The 18,105-nt window shown below is 42.0% G+C and overlaps 2 protein-coding genes across 2 annotated transcripts; both read left to right on the forward strand.

Moving 5' to 3' along the window:
* Positions 1 to 641: 641 nt before the first annotated feature.
* LOC141004975 (WD repeat-containing protein 47-like) lies at positions 642 to 11,823 on the forward strand. Its single transcript, XM_073476698.1, has 16 exons — positions 642 to 753; positions 2,893 to 3,083; positions 3,245 to 3,328; positions 3,716 to 3,800; positions 4,151 to 4,459; positions 4,622 to 5,061; positions 6,589 to 6,685; positions 8,537 to 8,709; positions 8,806 to 9,066; positions 9,190 to 9,265; positions 9,397 to 9,554; positions 10,135 to 10,304; positions 10,445 to 10,615; positions 10,841 to 10,972; positions 11,070 to 11,288; positions 11,674 to 11,823. Exons 2-16 carry the CDS (start codon positions 2,926 to 2,928, stop codon positions 11,814 to 11,816), a joined length of 2,676 nt encoding a protein of 891 aa, XP_073332799.1. The 5' UTR covers positions 642 to 753; positions 2,893 to 2,925; the 3' UTR covers positions 11,817 to 11,823.
* Positions 11,824 to 16,294: 4,471 nt separating this feature from the next.
* On the forward strand, positions 16,295 to 18,080 carry lim2.2 (lens intrinsic membrane protein 2.2). Its single transcript, XM_073477160.1, has 4 exons — positions 16,295 to 16,472; positions 16,864 to 17,004; positions 17,394 to 17,528; positions 18,010 to 18,080. Exons 1-4 carry the CDS (start codon positions 16,295 to 16,297, stop codon positions 18,078 to 18,080), a joined length of 525 nt encoding a protein of 174 aa, XP_073333261.1.
* The last annotated feature ends 25 nt before the right edge of the window (positions 18,081 to 18,105 follow it).

Genomic DNA, 18,105 nt, shown 5'->3' on the forward strand with positions numbered 1-18,105 from the left:
AATTTAAATACATTTGTTTTGTGTACAAAAATCAAACTGCATAGCTGGCATATGTAGACAAAAAACATAAAAATTATCATTTGTTTTTGCTATTGTCGAATTACAATTTCATTTTCAAGATTACAGCACATTTTAACAAATTCTTCTATGAGCCTCTATTGTTAAATGGAGTGGAGCACAAAGTATAACAGAAAGTGCCATAAAAAGGACTCAAATACCCAGAGGTACCTAAAATGTACGTGATTTATCTGGCATGTGTGGCTCTGAATCCAGACCTGAGGTGTTGTGTCATGACTCTGCCTGACCTGTATTCACTGTGGCTTGGGATCACTGGCCTAGCTAGATGCTAACGTAAATACTGTCTGCACTAGCACAGCTCAAATCATTCACCAAATCACCAGAAACAAACAAAAAAAACACAACACATGAGCTGTATTTGTTTTTTATCAGCAAATGTTTTACTGCTTTTATTTCCCTCCACAGTAGAAAGTAGTTTTCGGCCGTGATGTAACTTGACGTCAGGTGTGAGCGCGGGGCGTCATCGCCACAGTTGATTGGTGGTTTGCGGCTGCGTCCGTCCGCATGGCAACCGCGAGCTGTGTACAAGACAGAAGGCTGAGCTTTTTGGAGAGAGACGCCGTCTGGGACCTCAACATCCAAAACACCCGTCCCTGCCCTCCTCCTCCTCCTCCTCGTAGATATCGTTGACTGCGGACGGATTTAATGCGGCGGGTCGCTGGCTCAGACTGACAGGTGAGGAGCTGGCTCGAATTCACGGTGGCGTGTTAGCCTGCGCCGCCGGTGTTGTCTTTAACGCTACCCTCCTGCACGGTGGAGGGGGGGAATGAATGACATTGTTAGCGTCCGATTCTCCTGCACGCCAGTCCGGTCTGTGTGTGCTGCTATACTCAAGTGAACAAGGTGTGTCTGTGTCTGTGTGTCTGTGTCTGTGTCTGTGTGTGTGTGTGTGTGAGCGCGGATAAAAGTGCTGAGGCTGACAGGTTTGGGCCGCAGACCTGCTGCTGTCACATCCAGGACCAGGGCTGGATGGTGTCCCTGTACGTTACGTGGTGCTGTGCGGGCAGGAGCAGGGCGGTGTCACCGGCTGCTCTGCCTCCAGCACAGACACCCGGAGGCATCGCTGCTCCCAGCCGCTCACAGCACTTAACATACACAGCAGGATCATGCAAAATGAAAGACCTCTTCATGTCTTGGTGTAGCAGCCTATGTGATGTTGCTGTGATTAACCATTTACAGCCCAACCCAGAAGAGCTGCACCCTAAGATATAGATGCCCTAACTAGATGTTATTGTGCAGTAAGGTTATCTGAAATGTTAACTGCAGCCTAGATTAGACACGACACTGCATGCCCTCATGAGATTGTTCACCGTTTAAGCTCCTTAAACCATATTGTTCAACTAAGTTTGAATATGAAGTGCTGAAGGGGAAGAGAGCACACCAGGAGCCCTTGTTGATACTAAATGACATTTTTTTTTAAAAAAATCAGGTCAGGGTTGTTACTGAGCAGCAACACACTAGAAAACTCTGCAGGAAATTATTGTAACTGGTCCTTTAACCAGTGGGCATCAGTGTGGAGTACAAGCCTGCATTTGTGACTATTTGTCTGTGTTTACATCGTTAACATTGATCTGTGTGTCCTCTCCTCTCATTACACACACATCTCTATCCACACAGTGACAGATAACGCTGTATATTAAGCGCTGTACTGTATCAAAACATTACAGCAACAAATGACTTGCTTATGTTTGCTAAAATCAAATAATAAGAAGGGATGCACAGTAACACCAGCGCTTCAACAATTACAGCCGATTAAAGGCCGTTAAAGTGAGGCTTTAACTGTGAGCACACAACATGAACCGTTGGCTGTGAAGTTGTTTTATTTTAAAGCATTCCTACACTGAAAGCATTGATAAACATGTTAATTCCACTACAGGAACAACTTTTTTCTCCATGACAGGAGCAACTTGATGTTCTCTGCAAATAGGTGGGGGGGAAAATATGTGTATATGTTGGTATCAGCATCAGCAACCAGCCAAAATAAGTTGAGAAATATCAGCATATCAGATATCAACGTAATCCAATATCCAAAAGAAGCTAATGATTTTTACTTTTTACACAATTTGTCTGCAAAACATCTCAAAAAAACTTAAAACAGAGAGTTTAAGCCAAGCCAAATTTCTGACATTTGAAAATGATTGTCTTTTAGCAAATAAATGACAGTGACACTTAACACTGACACAATCTTTGCTATGTCAGCAAATCAGTTTAACCTTTGTTTTTAGGAGCAACATCAAGAAGTGTAATGGAAGTAGGTAGCATTTACCTAAAGCTGTGGATATGTATGGTATTTTTTAGAGCTGGACCAATACTGGATTTCTGGGGGCCACTGCCAATACTGATATTAGCAATTAATTCTGATATCAACATATCAGTCGATGTACTTTTCTTACATACATACATACATACTACATTTTTTCAGTGATCCCTGAAAGGTGGTTATCAAACACACTGACAAAGAAACATTGGTAAGGGAGACAGGAGATTTTACAGCTTAACAATAAACTTTATTGTCTAAAATGACATCAGTTCACTGAAACTGTAAACTTCACTGAGAATTTAATAAATATAAATAACATTAGTACATTATGTTATGTACAAAAAAAAGTTTTCATATTGGCGCTTATCAGACAACATATACACCAATACGATATATCTGTGACAGGCCAATATCGGGCGATAATATTGGCTGACTGATGTATCGGTCAGGTTCTAGTATGTTTAGAATGAAACTCTTTGAATTCAGGTGATGAACCAGAAGCTTTTGCATTTTTCTTCATGTCCGTCTCCTTTTCCCTCCTGTCTGTACTCCAGCCAGCTGTAAGCTGCCACCGCAGACCTGTAATCATGACGGCAGAGGAGACAATAAGCCTCAAGGAGGCAGAGGTGATCAAGCTGATGCTGGACTTCCTGAACTCCAGGAAGCTGCACATCAGCATGCTGGCCTTAGAGAAGGAGAGTGGCGTCATCAATGGACTGTACTCCGATGACATGCTCTTTCTCAGGTGGGAGACCACAGTGTCCTGAAAGGGAAGATTAGACTGTCAGTTTTAGAGACATTTGTAGCAACACGTTTGTTTCAGATCACTGGGGTTCACTGCACCACTGTGATATGAACAGGGTTTTCAGAGGCCCTCCTAAATTGTTCATTTGCTGCTTTCAACAGGCAGCTCATCCTGGACGGCCAGTGGGAGGAGGTGATGCAGTTCATTCAGCCTCTAGAAGGAATGGAGAAGTTTGACAAGAAAAGGTGAGAGAAATAATACAGGCAACTATTTTAACTTGATGTCTTTCAATCTAAATGCAACAGACGTGTTTAAAGGTTCTATATACAGCATTTACTGCCACTAGGTTTCACGTATAATATGAAGTACAATATTTATGATGTTTCTCTCCACTGGTGACTGAGTGGGACTTGCCAGTAATGCTAGTAGCCTTAGAAGCTGAATTAGGTCAAGTCCCAGTACTGTAGTGGCATGATCCTGTCATGTTACTGACAGCCTCTGCTTCTTACCAACCACCAGACACTCAACACAAATTCATAACATGTTTTACTCAGTTGTTCTACCCAATTAAATTAGTTTAATTTATTAAAATATTTCAACATGACTTCAACAATTGAGTTTTGTGTTTCCAGGTTCCGCTACATCGTTCTGAAGCAGAAGTTTCTGGAAGCGCTCTGTGTGAATAACGCCATGTCTGCTGCTGAAGACCCACAAAATGTACGTGAATACAGCTTACAGTTTAGTTTCTTTTGTTTTGTTTTACTTTGTTCACAAATACTGTTTAAATTGCAATGATACAGAGCATAATAATATCATGTGAAATGCGACACCACAATAAGATAGCCAAGGCTTGAGAAAGAGGGACCCAGACACTAACCAAATGGTATTTAAAACATAAAAAGTTTATTGGCTATTCTAAAATAGTCCTGAATGAATTGTTGATGAAGAGGTTTTCCTATTTTTAAAATTTTAGAAGGCACTCAGAATGAAGTATGAACCTGAAAATGTGCATAATATGGGACCTTTAATAACCACATACTCCTCTCTGAATGTTCTGTCAACTCCAGCTGGAGCTCACCATGCAGGAGGCAGTCAAGTGTCTCCACAGTCTGGAGGAGTACTGCCCGACCAAGGACGACTACAGTAAGCTGTGTCTGCTCCTCACCCTGCCTCGCCTCACCCACCACGCAGAGTTCAAAGATTGGAACCCGAGCACGGCACGCGTCCACTGCTTCGAGGAAGCCTGCGCTATGGTGGCTGAGTTCATCCCCGCGGACAGGAAGCTGAGCGAGGCAGGCTTCAGGGCGAGCGGGAACCGCCTCTTCCAGCTGCTCATCAAAGGGATCCTTTACGAGTGCTGTGTCGAGTTCTGTCAGGTAACCCGGACCTGTAGAGATACTCACAAATCCAATAAAAATAATTTAAATGAAAGATAACCTCTTGTTTGCTGGTACAAAACCCTTGTAGCCAATGTTTTGTAGCTACTTTATGTCAACAGTTTCAGTCATGGTCAAAACCTCTCTTTTTCTATTTTCTAGAGTAAAGCAACTGGTGAGGAGATCACAGAGGGTGAGGTGTTGCTCGGAGTGGATTTGCTTTGCGGGAATGGCTGTGATGAACTGGACTTGTCACTGCTCTCCTGGCTGCAGAACCTCTCTCCAGGTGCCTTCTCCTGCGCCTTCCAGCAAAAGACCCTCAATATCCACGTGGACCGTCTGGTGAAGCCCAGCAAGGCTGGCCACGCCGACCTGCTGACCCCGTTGATCAACCGCCTGTCCCCCTGCCCTGCCTCACCCTTCCGCCAGAGGCCTCATTCAGCGGACACCTACATGTCCAGATCCCTCAACCCGGCTTTGGACGGCCTGTCCCACGGTCTGGCAAACCAGGATAAGAGAGGCATGGAGGCAAACATGAAGACTGCCCTCAGTCGGAGCCTGGTGGAGAATAATGTGCATCAGCAGGACGATTCACCTGAAAGGTAAATTATTGCTACTCTCTGACAATAACTTCTGTAAATGTTACCTCCATTTTAAATAATTGAACCAGGATTTTCATTACTCAGTTTGTTCAGTATCTCAGATGTATACTGTTTATAATATAGCTTGCTTTAATCAAATTAATAGAAATCCTGACAGAGTAATAGAGCTACACTTATAGTCAGCTAAATGCTGCCTTAGTTACATAACAATATTGTAATATATGTTTCAAATATTACAAAATATAGTAATTTTATACTCACAAATATAATATTATACTAAACTAATATAAAATGAATCTGTCTTGAAAAGTGATATAGCAACCGTCTGTATTAGTTTGGCCCTAACAAGAGATCACTTTTTTTTTTTTTTTTCTGGAGCTTTTTCACCAAGCCATCTGCCTTAACGTGTACATGTGCAACCTTAGGTATTAAACCCAGTGGCAGATCTTGTAGTGTGACACAATCTGTGGCTCCTTTAATCCCATTAGCCCTGCTTTAACAGAGACATACTGCCTGGTCTGTCATCTCCTACAGTGCTGCACAAAGCATGTTAAACTGCAGCTGACTGTTGATGGACACACTATAATCTAAAGCCATCAACTAAGGACTAATTATTGAAAATCATAGTTCTGAGCCATATAATAAATTCAGGCGGTAAATTAAATGTTTCCTTATGAACACTCAGGTGATTAAGGCTGAAGTGGACTGAAAAGCAGTTGTTTTTTTTTAACAGCTTAAATGTCGTTTTATTAGGGCTCATTTGGCCATTACTGCTGCAGCCTCAGTGTCTCCACGGTTGATTGAACAAAGTGAGCAAAACTACCTCCTCCCCCCTCAACTCCCCCCTTATAACTGCTTATAGAAACCAAAAAAGACTCTTTGCTCTATTTCCTTGATCCACATGTGCTCCATCTTCACAGACAAGGACGAACAAGCTTCAGTAAAAAAATGCTAATATAGCACAGGTACAGTGTAGTAGTATATGTGTGATGAAAACATATAGGAAGTAAAGGAAAAATGTGTTTTAATGTCCATCAGTTCATTAGAGGTGAGCTGACAGGTGTGCTTTACTAGGTTACTGTAAATATTATGGCACACCGCCAAGAGATGGGAGGAGACAGGGCTCTGTTTCTGAGGCATCAAATGAAAAGCACTGCTGTAAACTGAGCAGTGTGTCTCTCTGGCTCCACCTGCTGGACACAAAGTAAGATCCCCACCATCTATGTAGAAGTTGACGATCTATGTTGTTTTACAGTGCAGCCTGAGGTTGAAAATGTGATAGGAGCGTTTGTTTTTTTTTTGTTTTTTTTTAAAGCTTCAGTACTTTCAACACTATAGAATGTATAATTAACAGATTGTATTTTATGTATTGTATTAAACATGTGGTACTGAAAACGTATCAAAGCATTGATACTTTTTGACAACCTTGGCTTTCATTGTATTGTTTTACTTCCTACTTCACCTCAAATCAAACTGAATTAAAAAAAAATTGATGTGAACTGACATGTACATTTTTATTAACTTTAGAAAACACCCACAAGGGCTGGATGGACCCAACACCACACGCACACCTCTGACCCCTGGAAAAGATGGAGGGCCCCCCTGCAGCACAGAAACAAACGAGGTAATAAGAACTGCACCATAAGCTGTGTTTTGTTGTATGCCTGTTGCTCTACATCATAGACAGTCTCACCTTTGGTCGCTCAGGCTGAATTGGTTTCATGACTCGTAAAAAGAAATGACCACGGTAGTCTGTCTGGTCACTTGAGTCAAAGTCAGAGGGAGATTTTCAGTCTGTCTTCGCTCCACAGTCGTTACTCCAGATTTAAGAGATTTAGAATAGATTCCCCCTGAACCCCTGAACTGCCTCCACTGCCTCATAAATCCTTCCCCAATTCTCTACCACACCTGTTCAAGGGGCAACAGCTCCTTCCTGCCCCCTGTCTCAGTGAAGAAGGTGGAGGTCATGGACACTGGAGGCAGATAATCTGGTTTGATGTGCGGTCACACCCAAGATGGCCTGCTGCTTCCATCATCGCTCATCTTTATGCATCCTAGGTCCCATATAGAGGAGCAAAGTAGCTCGAGATTGGATTGTTGGATTGTTGTGTGTGTGTGTGTGTGTGTGTGTGTGTGGTTGTGTGTATGAAAAGTGGTGAGATAGATGAAGGGGAATGTATTGTAGACCCTCTGGATATGATGAGGTCCTTGAAAAACTTTTTATGGGATGGATGATGGAGGACGTGGCCTTGAGAGTTAAAGAGTTGTCAGTAGTGGCTCTTGGGAGAGAGTCTGTCTATTCCAGTGTGTGTGTGCGTGCGTGTGTGTCAGGGCTGTACCAAATAGTCTGAAGCTTCATTCATAACGTTGACATTCAAATTCTAAATCCACATTCGAATGTTTCATTCTTTCTTTTTCTACTAATTCTGTCTAAACAGGGTGTTTCTGCACAGTTGCAGATAAACATAAGGCTACACTTATATTATTGCTTTTCAGCTATATGTAGAATTAAATTCCAGTGGTGGATGCATAGGGTTATTAATGACTCGTGTGATCCAAACAGTTCCAATAACTCCAGAGTGCTGGAAAGTTTAAAAGTCAAAAGTTATTTTAAAAAGACAGATGTAATCATTGGGTTAGGGTTAGATCAAGCAATATCTTGCTTGATCTTTTATCAAGCAAGATATTCTGCTTCAGTCCATATGTCCTCGCTCAGCCTTTCAAAAGCAACATTTTCACTGTGGTAAAAAAAAAAAAGGGTTAAATATAAAAATTACATTTATAAAGGCGCAATGACAAAAGGTCAAAACTCCAGTGACACTTGTAGTATATAAAACAACGTTAGACGTATTTCAGCTTGTGACCTTCATCAGGGTCATCCTTTAGTCCCATCTCAAGGCAACAAGACTAAGCGCATTCATCTAACAATAAAGTTGTTCTATATACTGCAAGTGCTGCTGGACTTTTGACCTCTTTCGACTTTCTTCCCTTCTCCAGGCACCGTGGAAGTAAGTGAATATGTGCCAGAAACCCCTTCTCTGTATCCAAAATAACAAAAGATCTATTTTGGCTCTAACGTTATTACAGTAAAGAACTTAAATCATTCCAAAAAAAGATCATGTTCCTGGTTTCAGTCTGCCTTTGCTTGGCACTCATCACTTCATCAATATATCATCACTTTTATATCAACAACTGTTGAAAGATATAAGAAATATCACCAGTCCCTCACCACTTTTTTTTTAATTGAGAATTCTTTTGCATGATGATGTCATAAAATATGAAGACAGACATTCAAAGCTTTGTTCAAGAACTTCAAGAAGCTTCAAAAAACAAATGACATTTGGTCCAGCCTTAATGTGTGTTATGCTCATGCAACACTGCCAAGCGTTGAAGTAGAGACTGCAGAGAGGCAGTAATAAATATTCTGCAAAAAATGTCTCACGTTGACTCACTGTGTACATGTATGTTCGTCCAGCGTCTTGACTCCGCAGAGCAGATCCAGGAATATTACAGGCAGCGTCAGCGTGTGCAGCAGCATCTGGAGCAAAAGAAGCAGCAGAGGCAGCTTTACCAGCAGATGCTGCTGGAGGGAGGGGTGAAGCCGCAGGACGGAGCCCAAAACAACCTTACTGAGACATTCCTAAGCAGGTGAGGAAGTCTTGCGTGATTTAATGAGAAAAACACGACCTTAGTGTTACCTTGTTGAGACAAAGATATCTTGTTGTTTTTGGTTTTGTTGTGTAGATCCATTCAGAAGCTAGAGGAGATGAATGTGGGCATTGACCACAGAGGAGATGAGGTGATGACACAACATTTTGGTCAGCAGTGGAATGGACAGACTGGGAACAACAGCACTTCTAGCCCCAGAACTACTGACACTCGCCACACCCCTGACACCGGGCCGCCAAGGGACAAGCCAGGTGGGGGGGTCAGCAGCACCCCGTTAAAGAACGGGGGCCGCGGCTTGCCTTCCCTCAGCGAGTCCCCTGTTCCTTCCCGTCAGAGGTGAGAGCCTGCATAGTGTGTGCTCATGTCTTCACCAAAGCATCAGCATGTTTCGTTTGTACATATTTTTTTTACTGTCAAAATGTGTGAATAGTAATGTGTGTGTGTTTGTTTTATTATCAGTGCTGACAAGATCAGAGGGTCTTGTCCCACAGTCCAAGATGATTCTGGCTGCTCTGCAACACGTAACTCACAAGAGGTACAGCATTTTCATATTATTTTTCACAGTTATTTTAGTGTGTGCTCTAAAAGTTAGCTTGTAAGGTATTTGTGTTTTAAAAGTCTATGTGGATCAATAGTTCAAAAGTTTATTTTTCTGATCTTGTTCAGCCGGGGAAGTCCAAAACACAGTTTGTTAAAGTGAACCAGCTGGAGGACACACAGGCGGTGCGTGCAGTGGCCTTCCATCCCTCTGGAGCGCTCTATGCTGTCGGCTCCAACTCAAAAACCCTGAGAGTCTGTGCGTACCCTGAAACACTGACCACTAGGTAGGAACCACACACAAGTCCAAACAATGTGATATTTTTACAGGATGATAGATTATTTATGAAAGCATACTAGAGAAATAGATGATGGCTTCACAGAACATTTTTGCTAAGGTTTGTTCAAGCATAGAAAACATCTAAAGAAAGTGCCTAACTTAACTTAGAAGTGGCAGTATGGGGGTGTCAGTAAATGTGCACAGTACTGATGGGATTTTTGCATCTTCTGGGGAATTCTGATCATGACCAGGGAAAGCAAAAAGGAGAAATTGCTAAATACCTGCCTTGGTTCTTCAAAATGCTTGAAGCACCAACATAAAATGACATGAAGACTACTGCTGAAGCCGATACCAGAATTTGTCGAGAAGAAGAAAAAAACATGTTTTTGACAAAAATCAGAAAAGCTCTAGGAATTTTCTGAGCTTGACCAGACTACATTCAAGCAGTCTTGACCAAGGAAAGTTGTTCATACAGAAAAAAGTTAGTGGTCAAAATTTTTGTGTCCAGTTTGTAATTTCTCCCACAATTATTATATAATTCACACTTTAATACACATTTCTTGGTTTGTCTGTCTTGGTTCACTCAGTGGCTCTGGTGCAGTAAAGCAGCCGGCGGTTCGCTTCAGAAGGAACAAACACCACAAGGGCTCAATCTACTGTGTAGCCTGGAGCCACTGTGGACAACTGTTGGCTACTGGCTCCAACGATAAATATGTCAAAGTCCTGCCTTTCAACGCAGACAGTTGCAATGCCACAGGTACTATTTTATGTTTTACTGAGTATGTGATAAGTCATGTCTGTTTTCCCAGCCACTTTTCTGGACCAAGACCTATGTTTGAATGATCACCTGTTGATGGAACTCTGTGTTTCTGCCCTAAATGTGCGCCTCTGATTCAGGCCCAGACCTGGAGTTCAGCATGCATGATGGTACCATCAGGGACCTGGCCTTCATGGAAGGCCCTGAGAGTGGAGGATCCATCTTGATCAGTGCCGGGGCCGGAGACTGCAACATCTACACAACAGACTGTCAGAGAGGACAGGGCCTTCACGCCCTGAGCGGACACACCGGTAAGTTAGCAACAGCTAATGGGAAAGAAACTGTCTAGAAGAAACTTAAGCGTTTTGAATTCAGTTCGTAGACATGGTAGATCATCTAAACAAATATTCTTATATAGGATTATTATTTCTAATTTATAATCACATAAATAGGGCTTATAACTACATCATCCCAGTACAACAAGGTAAAGATATACTGTAGCATGTGCAGTAGAGTTCACCATTTTGCTTGAACAGGTCACATTCTGACTCTGTACACATGGGGAGGATGGATGATCGCCTCTGGCTCTCAGGACAAGACAGTCCGGTTCTGGGACCTGCGGGTTCCCAGCTGTGTCCGGGTGGTAGGCACAACTCTGCACGGCTCAGGTGAGTCACATCATGACACTCTTGGTAAAGACAAAAAACAAATAGGCTGCGGCCAATCGCAGTAAACATCTCACTATTACCACTCTGTCTCACACAGGAAGTGCAGTTGCTTCGGTGGCAGTGGATCCCAGCGGGCGCCTGCTGGCCACAGGTCAGGAGGACAGTACCTGCATGTTGTATGACATCAGAGGAGGCCGCATAGTCCAGACATATCGCCCCCACGGCAGTGACATTCGCTCGGTGCGCTTTTCCCCTGGAGCCCATCATCTCCTCACCGGCTCGTATGACAACAAAATCATCATCAGTGACCTTCAAGGTAGCAACATGACAAAATAACTTACAGTACTGTACAGTTTGTGTAGCAAAATACACACTGTACACAAAGGGTAAAAAAAGATGAATCATTTGAATTATATTTTTTAGATTTAAAATACAATTTGAAATGGTTCAACTTACTTGATACCCATTATTTTTATGTTTCAAGAGGTTTATTTAGTAAGTTGAGTACAAACAAAATGCATTTTATATTAAAAGTGGTGTCTACAGTTACAAAACGTCTTTTCTCCAATTAATGAGAAATGTTGCTTTCAAGTCTCATTACTGTTGAAAAAGTCATATATCTGACTATTACTGTCTGTGTGGTGTTTCATCCCACTCTTTCTCCACTCCTTTGTGACATTCATTCCTCTCTCTGACCCCAGGTGACCTAACAAAGACACTCCCTCAGACAGTAGCAGGGGAGCACTCGGACAAGGTGATCCAGTGTAGGTGGCACCCCCATGACCGGACCTTCCTCTCTTCCTCTGCAGATCGAACTGTCGTTCTCTGGGCCCCCGGCCCATAAGCTTCTCACCAGAGAAGAGAGAACCACTGGGAAGCACAAGAGCACAGTGTCTGCATATATCCCAGCATGGGGTCACTGCTGTGGGGTGTGTATGTGTGCGAGCATACATACAGTGAGCTTCAAGCTGTTGATGTGCCGCTCAGTTTAGAGTTAACTCTGTGTGTGTGTGTAATGTGTGTGTATATACATTGTGTGACAGATGAGTTTTTGAGGTGGAAAATCCAGTCACTTTAAAGAAGATCTTGGTCGTACGTGTGTGTTTGTGTTTGCGTGCAGCTTTCTACAAAAGGACTAACAGATAAAGTGAATAACAATAATCATCTCGTTGCAATGCAATGTTCTGCTGGGAATCTGGGTCCTGGGTCATGTGGATGCCACTTGACACACACAGTCACACAAACACCTTTGTAGATCATGTCCATGGAGGCCCCACCAGGGTGTTGGTGGCAGATCCTTTGAGTCCTGTGGATTGCGTGTGGAGCCTCCATGGATCTAACTTGTTCCAGCCTGTCCCATGGATGCTTGATAAGATTGGGATCTGGGGAGTTTTAAGGGCCGGGTCTACATCTTGAGTTCTTTGTCAAGTCCCTCAGGGCCAATCACTGAGCAGAACTGCTGTTGCAGAGTGTACTTGGGTGGGTGGTGTGTGTCAAATCACGTCCACATGAGTCCAGGACCCATGGCTTCCTAGCAGAACAATGTATTATCAGAAATTTTCAATGTAATTCACTTCACCTGTTCATTTGATCAATCTAAATGTTTGTGAGTGTGTCGGTGTGTGTGCAAGCAAACGCAAGACTCTGACAATATGTGTGGGCTTCCCACTTTGGGTGTGATTAAAGTAAAACAAATTAAAGACGACCGATCTGAACATTTTTAAAATGCCATAAAACGACGAAACTTGGAATTTTAGTGTTAATGTTTCTATTCAGAGTTCATGTGAGGTTCAGTATCTATTTAGGGGTGTGTGTGTGTGTTTGTTTGTGTGTGTGTGTGCTCGCTTAATACCTTTCTGCTTTTGGCTTTTGTAAGTAAGCATAAAGGATAGCCCTAAAAAGATATGGTTAGACTATAGAGATGACTGATAATGCCTGTACTGAAGGGCATGGGTGAACTCACTGCAAGCACACCTTCACTTTAGTTTTTTCTCACGATGCCAAACTACATTTTAGTCAGCTATAGTCAGAACTTGGTACAAAACACGAAGGTCACTTACAGTAAGGAGGGATGTTGGTGCAACATAAAGCACTGCTGTTCTGTAGTTTCTATAGCACTTTATGTTGAGGAGAGAAGCCACATGTGGTTATGCATATCATAATGTGCCTTTTTGTAACATTTGTAGAGATTTTTTTGGATGAGTGAATTTATGAGAGATTTATTTATTTGCAGCTTTATTTTGGTATTTTCTCATATGCCTCATCATCTGTGAAATTCTTGTTAAAGTCACTGTAATGCAGAAAATGATCACATATTGTTATTCGTGCACACCTGTATAAGTTCTCCAAGTGTTTTTCCCTATGTCAGTTACTGTGGGTAAAGTGAGAGTAAATAGCGCTTTACACAAATGTTGAAAATACAGTATGTTCAGGTTTTGGAATTTAAGTAATTTGTATATGTGTCTCAGACAAATTTGGTCATTTAACTGTTGTGTTCTTGACAAACTTAATAAATAAATTGCAACATGGGAATAGGTAAATGTTGGGTCTGAGGTTTTAGAACCTGTGTTTGTGGATTCAGGCATAAGCACATTTGAAAGGATTCTTGACTTTAAAATTAAATATATTGCCAGACAGTCTCAGAATTATATCATCCAAGTCTGATACAAAATGACCAAAGAAGTGACAGAAGATGATGTCAGGCAAAAGTCAAGACAATGGTAATGAGGCACTTTAAAGACAGGAGTACTGCTGGACTGCACAAATTACAAATGTGGTTACATCTTTAACTTTTATAAAAACGGATCTGATTTTATCTTCACTTTATCTATCACCTATGCGGTAACTTGATGGATGTTAGAGAGAAACTGCTGTGGGAGAGAATGTATGTAATCGGTTAATATTATGCGTCATGTTTTACATTACCTGTCCCACAATGTGGCATATTTGATGTCATTTTGAAACCTGTGTGGTTTTAAACAAAGTTTGTGCACACAAATGTGTAATGATGGAACTGCCAAGGGGTCAATGGTGTTCAAACTGTTAAATTAATTAAAATTAAAAATAGTGGCTGTCTAAGATCACATGTTGTTATTGCTTTTGAATAAAGAAAAGTTATTTTTAAGTTACACTTTAGAGCTGTAAGTTAACCGATGGAATAAATATACAAAGTACCATCACACTGCTCTATAATGCGTTGGGTCATTGTGTGTGTTGTTGTTTTTTTGCCCAATAGCATGCACAAATTAAAGGATTAGTGCACCCAAAAATAAGAAGTCAGTCATTATATACTCAGCTTCATGCCGATGGAAAGTCAGGTGAAGTTTCTTAGTCCATAAAGCAGCTCTGGAGCTTCACAGTGTTGCAGCGTTCTCCTAAACAACTGCAGTAGATGGGGACTTATTTTAAAACCTAAAAAAAAAAGAAACCTAAAAAACCAAAATGGCTCCATACAGCTTGGTTTGTGTAATCCAAATCTCCGGCAGTCCTAAAATACCACGTTATTTACAACCCCGATACATAGTCGAGTAACGCGTTTAGCTTAACGGCTATAGCGAAGATTTCGGCTTAAAAAAGGGTGTAAATAATGTCTTTTCAACTTAATTTTGGATCTCAGGGCTTCCAGACACTCAGATTATGCCAGACAAACTGTATGGAGACCCCATCTACGGAGAATGCTGCAAAGCTCCAGATATGTTTTGTGGACTAGGAAACTCCACCTGACTTTCCATCAGCATGAGAACGAGTGGATAATGACTGAATTTAATTTTGGGGGGAACTTATCCTTGTTCCATGCTTTTCAAGCAACATGAATAGGGTTTGCTTGAGGAGCATGTTGGGGCCACTCTCACATGCTTCTGCATGTGCACAGATAGGTGCAAGATGCACACAACTTTATCAATGGCATAAAGGTAAGCCAGGTGCAGGGCGCACAAACCCGCAGTTACCTAAGCTGTATTTTTATAGGAAGGCTGCTAATGCCCGTCCTGCATGCTCCCATCACGTCATCATGTGTGGCTTAACTGTAGGGGGCTGGCTGTTGCTCGTGGCCTTTGGCAGGAAACAATCCCGTGATGCACTTTAACCTGTAGGTGCCAGGTATGATCAGCTACAGTACTTTGATGAAAACATGGAGAATGAGAGGAAGATTTTTTTCAAGTCATGAAGGACACCCAAAGATAGACAAAGTGCAGGAGGTGACAGAGACAGAGGGGCTATAGAGGGACGGAGGTAACTGCAGAGAAGCGAGCAAGGGGGGATTTACCATAACTCACATGCTGCACTCGATCATTCCCTCTTTTGTGAGGTGGACAATGAGAGCCAGGGGTACAGGGCTTAAAAAGGATAGGCACACTGTTACAGCCAGCAACCCTGGAGAGACACCAGCCAAACCAGAGGTATCAGAAAAAAAACTTGGACTTACACAGAATCTGTTTTACTGCACTTCCTGGAGGATATTACTTTTGATATTACTTACTTTAAGGGTGTAAAAGGAAAATTAACAACTGAGAACCTGCCTTTGGAGAACAAGCGGTACTACAAAGACAAGAAGAGATTGTTCTGAAGTTTGGAGACTTCCGTCTAGGGAAAAGATCTTTACAGCTGGGCCTGTGATCTCAATGTTTTTGCATGGTTTTTGAACAAAGTTAAAAGTATCTTCGGACCCATGTTGGAGTCGGATGCAAAGGGTCTAATTTGGATGTGATTTGGGAAATTGGGGGTTTTAAAAGCTGCGGTAAAGAGTTGAAATCGGCATACGAAATCACTGGTTTGCTGGCTGTGTGACAGAGAGCAACACTGCTGACAGTTCAGTTGCTCGGCGTAGAAAGATTTGTTTGTGGTGCAAAGAGGGGAATTAGTGATGAACAATGGCTCTGAACTGCCTGATAGGCAAGCTTATTGTCAGACAGCGGTTTGGCTCAAGTGCTTTACTGGCTGTGACCACGGTGTGGGCACATGTGGGTTTTTTTTATTTATCCAAAATGCTTAATAAGGATCATCAGATAGGTTTTTAAAAGCAGAAAAATGACTATTTCTATTGTTTTTAAACTGCTTCAAAGGGTAAGAGTTGGTTTCCTCTTGGACATTTAGTTTTTGTTTGTAGCTGGTCAGTGAAGCTATCATGGTAATCACCCTTCAGAAGGAAGGATGGAAGAAAATTATTTTTGGCTAAAGTGTCTGTTGAAGACTGCTGAGGCATCCATTCGGGGCATGAATGAGCAAGTATGAGGTCTAATGCTGCACCTTTCTCCACCCTGTCCTCTCTCCCCTGAACAGTTGCTGAATGTTTAGGAGGACAGCGCTTCCCCCAGCTTCTCCAAGATGCTGAATACTTTGGCGGGAGGAGGCACGCTCTGCGGTGTGGCTGCCCTCGTGCTTCTCATCGTTTCGACGGCAACAGACTTCTGGATGCAGTATCGATACTCGGGCAGCTCCGCCAATCAGGGGCTTTGGAGGTTTTGCATCAACCACAAATGCCATGCGCACACCATAACTGTGGGTGAGTACTTCAGGAGTGGCATCTGGCAACCCAATTGTGAAAAAAAATGTCGGCTATGTAAATTTCTGCAAACCACAGATATGTTGAAACTATAATTATCTTTATGTTGAAGCTTTATGTTTCTTTAGGTTAAATTTTATGTTGTGACAATGACAATGACTGTTTTGGTCACCACAAACATTGGTGCACAGGAGTTCTCCTAAAAAAGTATCCAGTGGTTTCACACTTGCAAATGTTGAAACAGAGTCTCAAACTGCAGTCACTGGTTTGGCAGTGATATAAACATAAAAATGTCAGCATGCAACCTACAATCTTAGTATTTCTGGTAAATCCAGGAGTAATCCTGTTGTATCTGTTGATGTGTATGTGGTTCTGACCTTTCTGTCTCCAGCCTTCTGGGATGCCACACGAGCCTTTATGTTGCTGGCGGTGCTGAGCTGCTTCGCCGGCGTGGTGCTCGGTCTGAGCGCCTTCACTAATGGCACCAAGAACAGGAGAGTCCGTACAGGCGGCATCGCCCTGGTCCTGTCAGGTAACATACACACTTACTGACAGGGTGACCTGGTGGTTGGAGAGACAGCCCTGTCAGCTCAAGGTTATGTACTAAATTCATCTTCAACCTCAATTCAAATTCATCCTGATTGTATGTCTGTGGTTGAAGATTATAGAGCAATTCGAGTTACAAAAACATGCTGCTATGGTTGCCTTTTTCCCTGCATTAGAGTAATTTGTCTCAGGTCAGTGGATACCCAGGGGTTAGTTCAAAAATCTGTATCATGCTATGATGGATAATTGTTGTGAAGTGCAAAATGGTGCACTTTAAATATATGTTGACCAGTTATATAGGTTGGAGCTTCTTGCATGTATCTGGACTTCTTGCTGAGTGGATTTTTAAAGTTTCCTTTCACCCTCTGTTCTCAGGTTTTCTTGCTCTGCTGGCTTTGGCAATTTACACCGGAGTGACTGTCACCTTCTTTGGCAAACGCTTCTTGGACTGGCGTTTTTCCTGGTCCTACATCATCGGCTGGGTGGCCATCATTTTGGCTTTTGCAGCAGGTATTCACTGTTTTTATTTATTTACAGTAGTTTCTTCATATTGGAAAGATGTTCATTTATACAGTATGTAAATTGTGAAGCAATTAGATGTGTGAAGCAGCCCAGAGGCATAATAGAACTACACCAGTGCTTCAGGCTCTGCCCAAAACCAGTAAACTGTCCAATAAGAAAAAGTTTTAAATGTCTTTTGATTTTTCTTCTCTTGTTTTATAGAAAGGTAAGTATTTAAAGCCTCTATTTGTAGGATTTGAACATTTCAGTCTTCAGTAAAATACTACTTAACTAACAATAATCCACAACTTCCACAGTAAAAAAAAAACAATGCTTTCCCTTTCTTTGAAAACAATTATTGGTCATAGTGAGCTGGATTTCTTTTTGAAATGATGAACATATCTTGAAGAATAACCTTTATCAGTTATATTTGAAGATTCCTGTTTTACTTTACACTCTCGCAAAATAAAGACTTTTTTCTGTATTTCAGGTGTGTTTCAGCTCTGTGCTTACCAGCGGACCACTGCAGAACCTGCTCCTTCAAATAACCCGGACAGCTGAACACGATGATCACACTGATCAGCTC

Source organism: Pagrus major, chromosome 11, assembly GCF_040436345.1.
Source record: "Pagrus major chromosome 11, Pma_NU_1.0".
Classification (NCBI taxonomy): domain Eukaryota; kingdom Metazoa; phylum Chordata; class Actinopteri; order Spariformes; family Sparidae; genus Pagrus; species Pagrus major.

Coding starts and splice junctions, on each gene's coding strand:
- LOC141004975 (XM_073476698.1), top strand. CDS start 2,926: ATGACGGCAGAGGAGACAATAAGCCTCAAGGAGGCAGAGGTGATCAAG. Junction 3,801..4,150: donor CTGCTGAAGACCCACAAAAT/GTACGTGAATAC, acceptor TGTCAACTCCAG/CTGGAGCTCACCATGCAGGA. Junction 8,710..8,805: donor ACTGAGACATTCCTAAGCAG/GTGAGGAAGTCT, acceptor TTTGTTGTGTAG/ATCCATTCAGAAGCTAGAGG.
- lim2.2 (XM_073477160.1), top strand. CDS start 16,295: ATGCTGAATACTTTGGCGGGAGGAGGCACGCTCTGCGGTGTGGCTGCC. Junction 17,005..17,393: donor CATCGCCCTGGTCCTGTCAG/GTAACATACACA, acceptor CTCTGTTCTCAG/GTTTTCTTGCTCTGCTGGCT. Junction 17,529..18,009: donor CATTTTGGCTTTTGCAGCAG/GTATTCACTGTT, acceptor TCTGTATTTCAG/GTGTGTTTCAGCTCTGTGCT.